Here is a 7,560-nt window from a genome sequence, read left to right on the forward strand (position 1 = left end):
CCTCCGTATCCACCGCCGCCGCTGCTGAGCGTGATCACCTTGATGATCTTTCCGCCGCCGCCGTAACCGCCGCCGCCGCCGCCGAATCCACCGCCGCCGGACTTCCATCCGCCGCCCCCGCCGCTGTAACCACCGCCGCCATATCCACCTCCGCCACCGAGCTTCCATCCACTGCTGCCGCCGCCGAATCCACCGCTGTATCCACCGCTATATCCACCGCCGCCATATCCACCGCCGCCGTATCCACCGCCGCTGCTTATGTAACCGCCTGTAGATTCGAGATCATAATCGATTATTTTTCACCGCATTCGAAAATTCCGGTTCCCAGTTAGGTAACCACCTTGCGACTTATAGAGAGCTGGGACGCGCCTGTTCGCGCGATGCGCGATTTATCGACTTTCTTTGCGCGAATGCGAGCTTGGTGCCAGGTGGTTGCGCGCGATCATGTCGGCCCGCAAATTGCCACGAGGTATTTTGTGATTGCTACAACAGGGAGACTGGTTGCGTTTTGCCGATTGTGTAAGCCGTCTCAAAGGGCAGGAGGCAAGTACAAATTGCTCTTGGATTAAATCTTATATGAGCTCGTTTAATATCGCTAAACCAACCAGTTAGGAAGCGTATAAAGAATCAAAGGGGGAATATAATTTATGAAATGTTCGTGTGTGCGCGCGTGTGTCCGTTCGTCTCGCTTGTTAATGCTAATAACAGCGATGCAGCTTGTTCTTTCAAATGATAATTCCTGCTGCGGTAGTAACGACACATTAATTGATGTTCAAGAAAAATAATTGTCATTATTAAGATTTTCCACGATACAGATTAAAAGAATAATTAATTCTCTTGTTATTATGGACGTTATTTTACAGAAAAAAAGATTATGTCAGACACATCTAAAAGTTTTTGCATCCGCAAACTTTTCTAAGGGCCGGTTTTTCCAACCTCTTGGTAAGCTAACCAATATTTAAATTATATGCCTGTCTTTGTCTAATTTGAAGGGAAAACAAAGACATGCATATGACTCAACTGTTAGGTAACTTACCAAGAAGTTGGAACAACCGGCCCTAAGTCGTCTCACGTTTGTAGTATTAAGTTTAATCGATACCTCATGCGACGTAGAATAAATCCGTAATTATTGTAAGTCTATTTTAGCAATGGAACGTGTAATAAAATGGGTTTTCGCGTTTACGTGTGCGGCAGCAGCGCGAATTGGCACGTTTGCAGTCAGTCGCGAGCACTTTTCGGATTCTGGCGTACCGAGAGGGTTAAACATTATAAAAACGCCGCGAACACTTCACACGCGGGACACCCCGGCGTTAATCCTCCCCGTTTCCATAAGCTCCCATTGTACTCACCGTATGCGGTGGCGATGAGCGCCAGCACGAGCGTGACTACGAACACCTGTAACGAGAGAACCGGTCAGGCTGAAGAGAGCTTTAACAATCGCGAGAAATTGATCTGTGCGAGAGGGCGGTGCCCACGATCGTTCGATATGCGTATATGCAGAGGAAAGTCCCCTATTATGAGACGAGCTTCTAGTACGAGACCTAAATCCCATCACAAGTCGCGACGATTACACGATTACAATGTATTTTTCGCTAAACAGATTTCACTCCAAGGACAATAAATTCATGGTGGAGCCAACAAGATGATGCCTACTAGTTTAGCTATTTAGCAGAAATCCCGCTGTCGCATGTTAGAAGCCCTTGCCGTAACACGGGACTCTCCTCTGTTAACGTTAGAGACGCGTGCGTATGTGCGTATTCGCGATTGGATCCACTTCTACGTACCTTCATGTCGGAGGTGTTTGATGCCCATCGTCGGGCCCGCCGGCTCTTTTATAGCTCCCGCCTTTCTTCGCGGTCGGGGCCCCCGCCCTTCCGTTTTCCCTTCCCCTCGGCGTGTTCTTCTTCTGGATCACGAAACCCGACTTTCGTGCCCACCACCTCGCCGTCACCGTCGGCTACGAAAATCCCCGTCGCCGTTCCAGACGACTGCCTCCCCACCCTCTCTTGCGATAACAAGACGCCAGACGCTAATCTTGACACCCGACGCGAAGGCCCGTCCCCGGAGATCGAGAGGAGGTCTCGCGTCCCCGCGACATTCGCACGGCACCCGCTCCGCGTTCGGATGAAGAGGGGTGGCGTGTGGAAACGCAGACGACCTCGTTGGGAAGCGCGGCGGTGATTCATCGGCCAAGATAATCGCGTGACGCTCGCGGAATATTCGTCTTTTTGAAGGAGAACGTAGCCCCCGGGCGGGTGCAACAGCGGCGCTGATTGCGAGATCTCCGTTCGTATGCTCGGCGCGGCGGTAATTATCGCGCGGCGAATCGTGCTCGCTGGACCGGAAACCCCGGGACCAGACCGTTCTCCGGCCCGAAGACGCTCTTCAGTCCGGACACGCGTGCCGCGGCGACTCTTTCTTGATATCAACCCACCCGGCCTCGTTCCCTGCTCTCGCCAAGTGAGCAAATCACACTTATACAAGGTGTTTCGAAAATGGAGCTGTCGGGCCGGATCGTCGTAATCTTGGAGTCAAAGACTTTCCTCTTGTGTGAACCGAATTTTGATATCGCTCTATGCTCGCGCGCGCTTCCAAGTCTCCGTTTGCCACGGTATTAGATGTTTAACCCATTTATATTCCGCGGTTCTTTCATTTTTCCACGTACACGGAACTGTTGCGCAATCTATTCAAAGTAGAATATACCTATATGAAGCACGAAAGGAATATTAATTATGTACAATACTACTTTTTATTTTTTATCTAAGCCGTTGCCTCAAAACAGATGCGGATAGGAATAACGTGAGTAAACTTGACCGTTTTATATAACGCAAATGACAGCGACGTCTAATATGGTCGGACTCGATTTTAATGGCTAATAGTATTTTTGCTTAGAGCAGTTTTCAACGCCCTAATTCAATCACAAATCGTTTTTCGCAACAATTACACAATCTAACAATGAATTTTCCACTAAACAGATTTCGCTCCGAGGGCAATAAATTTATAGTGGAATCAACTGACGATGCCTCTTAATTTAATAGAGATCCCGCTATCTCATATTAGGATTCTATCTCATAATAGGGGACTTTCCTCTACACATCTATTTTCAACAGTAAGTTGCGCGCCGATGACTTTCGGTCTCGAAACACCGTCTTAAGCTGAAGTTGAAATTGTGTATCTAATTAAATTACTAATCAATTTGTTAATATTCCTACACCCAGAAAAAGAGTTAGGTCAAACTTAGTTAGGTCAAACAAATGAGATACGTTGAAATCATATTTCTTTGAATCTACTAAATTTTTATTTACTTCTACTGAAACATTTGCCAGATTTGAAGAAAAATATATGAATTCTTTTAGAAATTCCAGTCTGAATCAATTTTGGCTGAGGCAAGAAATCATTTCTTTCAAGTTAAATAAAAGTCTAGTAAAGTCAAAATTCAAACAAAATTTTTTTCTGGGTTACACGGGGAGAATTTTCTTTCAAAATTTGTCCTGAAAATATGATAATCGTGGGACAACACGGCATTGTTAATATACATTTTACTGGTAATCTAATAAACTTTTAAAAACTCACATAAAGTTGTGCCGTGCTGTCCCACGATCACATGATTTTCAGGATAAGAGGAAATTTTCTCCGCGTACTTAAGCATCCTTAAGAAATCAACCGTAAAGAATTTATTGCGAAAAATCTTGCACCTTAGTCAGGATTCGGACTTGGACCTCGCTACTATGGGTGTCTTGGCCAATTCGACCACCGAAGTATGTGGCAACATTTATCGCAACACCGGTACATGCCATGAGGAGGAGAAACGTCATTTTCAGGCGAAAATCACGTTTCTCCTCGTCATGCAAATCAGAATTTGCCTAAAAGATTAGACCGTTTGCTCATTGATTCCAGTTTTAGGCGTCAGCCGTAAAAGTGAAAATTGGTTGTATAGGAAAGGAAAGCCTCGCTCGAGGGAGTTGGCCAATGCAACGCATACGCAGACGCGCCGCGGTAACCGCGGTGCGCGAAATTGTGCAAGTCCCATGCGAGGAGATAAACATCTCCGAGCCACTTTTATCTCCGGTCGATCTCCTGGCAACGTGCGCTCGCCAGGACACCGCTCTATTATTATTAGAGGCCACGTAAATAAATTGCTATTCCCGATAATCCTTGTTGGCGCAACAACCGATCGCCCGCCGGTCGCCGCGGTCTCGTCGGGAAAACGCGTTCTCGATGACGTCGTATGTCAAATCGCAAAGCAATCAGATAGGAGTCATGGTCGAGGAGCAAGATTAATAGACAATAACACTATGCGTGACGGAGAATTAATAACGCCGTTTACTAAGTTAAAATCAAAATAGTGATGAAGACAATACACGCGCGTAGATGAGAAGATAGCACTTATAATCGCCACCTAAGATTATTCATACAATGATAATGACTGCAATCCTACTGAGATGGTCATTGCTGATTTGCCAATAAATCAAGTTGCACAGATGAACAGCAGATTAATACCCTGATAAATTCAGCATCAATATTAATTCAACATCAATATTAATTCAGCATCGAGAAAATATTCGCAAAATGGAAAATCTCTCCCTCTACATTTTAGCGGCGCTTCGTTTAGGAACGCATCCGCTTAATCGCGCCTCGGGGAAACAATGCACAGGGCAATAATGGATCGTCGCTCGGTGGCGATCGTTCTTCTCGCGCCGGCGAGGTAACGTCTCGCGTGCGTGACTATCGTTCGCGCTTTACTCTCGATCACCGCGCAAAAAGCAACCGGGATACTCCGTGGAAGGCGAAGGCCTACCTGGCCTTTCACCGTGCCGATGTCCGAGCGCGGACGTGCCTGACCTCTTCGCGCTCGGCTAGCTCGTCGAACTGCGCGCGATGATCGATATGAGTAATTTGGACGGACGACGCCGCTGTCGGTCATTGATGGTATCGGGAATCAAGGTCGAGCGTATACGAGACGGAGAGCGACTAACGCGAGCTGTCATCCTGTCACGAGGAGGAGTACGAACAAGCGACTGCTTTGCACACATAGTTTATAGTTTGCGATCCCCCTCGAATATAATTTTGGTTGCCACATATCTTTTTATCTTCCTGTGCATTTAGTTTTATTCCCGTTATTACTGGAAGACTTCGCATCAACGGATAAGGGGATGCTGGAGCGATCCCACACTTTTCGCACCTTTTGCTCCTCGAGCTGTCAATTCATGAAAACATTTGTGTAATATACAAATTATGCGGCTTTTGTGTACAGTAGCGACTATAATGTCGATAAAACAGACGGCTTTAGGATCCCCTTGAATTGACGTGCACACACGTGATCTCTTTGTTATTTCGCCGGCGCGACATTAGGAGTACGCGGCATTTGTGTAATCGCGTTTAGAAGTTCGCGGGACGCAAAGTGCGCGCGCGCTACCTTTGAGATAATCGGTGCGTTCCCTCCTTGGAACGCGCGGTTTGCAAACCTAACGGAGTGATTTCGATCGGCATCCTGGACGTAGACGACTGCCCGATATCCAAAGTTCGCGACTATCACGTGCGCGGTAATCGTAAGAGCGGGCTGCTAACCTCCAGAAATGCGGAATCGCCGACCGACCTATCGGACTTGATCTCCGCTCTAGTGAAAGTTAGACCGTATTATAATCCCTGGGCAGTTTTAGCATGAGTTACGGACGGGATGGTTAAGGTACCTTCTTGTACATATAAATACGGATAAACGCTAAATTCCTGTAGATTACGGCGAACGTTATTACCCAATATTACGCAGCGCATTTAGCCTGGAACGTAAAGTCAGAGGAGTCTCGATGTAGAGGAGATTGTAAGACGTACTTATAGCCTTTTCTATATCAAGAGTCATCAATCAATAGTACCGGCGTTACTTTTACGCCTGTCGGAGGCTCTATTTATTTTTGGGGCGCGAGCGCGACATCGAGGTCAAGCGCTCGGTTTGCAAAATCCCCAAGAATTCATCTTGCTCATCAGCGCAAGGACTGATACGTCCACAGACGCCATCGCGTCGCCTTAGGGCAACGTTTTGTCCCGCGGTGCCACATAATGATAATTAGATAAATCGAGTCTATATATAAGAGAGGCGCATATCTCGAGCTTGATTTTCCTCGCTCCTAACCGGGTTTTCCCTCATGTACGTGAGCAAGAAATAAATGGCGAACATTATTGATCGAGGGAGTTGTGTACGTTCGAGGTGAGTTGCAAAATGCGCGTGCATCGTCGACATCGAGAAAGGGCGATGGAATCTCTCTCTCTTTCTCTCTCTCTCTCTCTCTCTCTCTCTCTCTGCCGAGTCGCGGGATGCCACAAGTACGTGACGTAATATTACGTGCCTCACGGTCAGGAGGTGAAAACCGGTCGACGCCTGAGACCGCGAGATTTTCTCGCCGGAAAAACCGAGGCGTGCCCTCGGGCGGGAGTGTCGTGCCAGTTCTGGATCGACGACCAGTAACGTCGCACTTGCGTTTCTCAATGCCAAATATAATGCACCATTATGCGCAGAATTGAGATGTATGATCTCAAGAGCGTCCCGGATTTACCGTTCTCCCTCTTCGAAAAACAGCTTTTACAGAGCTCTTAGAGTTGAGAGGATTTTCTCATTAGCGAAAATTGATGGCGCACCTAATGACGGAGTAATAATCGTCGTACATTAAAGAAGGAATTGTCCGGACTAAGTTTGCGAGAAAAAGTATCACTGAAATTAAGTAAAATTCGCCTTATGGGGGAAATATGGTCTAACGTCCAAGGTTTAATATGCAAACTTTGTAAAATATAATTCCTACGGTATCGGTGGATCGCGGAACGGCTTTTTAAAATGGCCGAAACGTAAATTACATTTTCAGAAAGATTTAATTACGATTACAATTATACGTACATTTCGGAATTTCGAAACTCTGTTATCGTCATTAGAGCTCGTACGCGTTTCGTGGCGCGCGCACATTAAAGATACACGTGCCGAACGCGGTTCCGAGCGTTGGTCTTTGCGCGTCTATTCGAGCGTTCGTATCACATATTTGCTGCCGATGATCGATATAGAATCAAGCGGCGATCTAGCAAGTTGTCGCCCTCGTTAGAAGTTGCTCAAATGCATAACGAAGCGCCACACGCGTGTAGCTTGACGAGCAGGGCGAATGGGGGAAACTGCCGGAAACAGCGTGACAGAGTGACCGAATAAAGCCCGGCGTAAAGCCGACAGGTCGAGCTCGCATTTACGGTTAGTACTGGGGCGAATCAATTCCTGCTTACGTTTTTCAGCGTGGTCGTAACGTCGCTTCGAGGAAGTGAAATAATATCGCTATCCTCGAAACGGTATACAGTGCAAATATATACAGTTCCGCCCTTAGCAAGCATTTCTGAAATTAATTTGTTAATTAACATGCCATAATAAGACAATTCGTACGTTTCGGCTGCGCCTTTGAGCCACCCTCAGCGATGGTGGTATATCAGGGGACGCTGGAGTGATTCTGCACTTTTTACATCCAGAACTGTCGATTCGTGAAAACATTTGTGTAATATATAAATCGTGTGGCCTTTGTGTACAGACCGACAGTG

At 46.8% G+C, this 7,560-nt stretch overlaps 1 protein-coding gene across 1 annotated transcript in view; it reads right to left on the reverse strand.

The window, feature by feature from the left end:
* The window catches only part of LOC105570722 (Down syndrome cell adhesion molecule-like protein Dscam2), a 144,744-nt gene extending 142,932 nt beyond the window's left edge, over window positions 1-1,812 (reverse strand). Inside the window, exons 1-2 of the mRNA XM_012028159.1 lie at window positions 1,785-1,812; window positions 39-268 (exon numbers count right to left, since the gene is read on the reverse strand). Of these exons, the coding sequence (XP_011883549.1) occupies window positions 39-268; window positions 1,785-1,812 (258 nt within the window). The remainder of the gene's footprint in view (window positions 1-38; window positions 269-1,784) is intronic.
* Window positions 1,813-7,560: the final 5,748 nt, after the last annotated feature.

This window comes from Vollenhovia emeryi, unplaced genomic scaffold, assembly GCF_000949405.1.
Source record: "Vollenhovia emeryi isolate VEMERY1.0 unplaced genomic scaffold, V.emery_V1.0 DF939120.1, whole genome shotgun sequence".
Lineage (NCBI taxonomy): Eukaryota > Metazoa > Arthropoda > Insecta > Hymenoptera > Formicidae > Vollenhovia > Vollenhovia emeryi.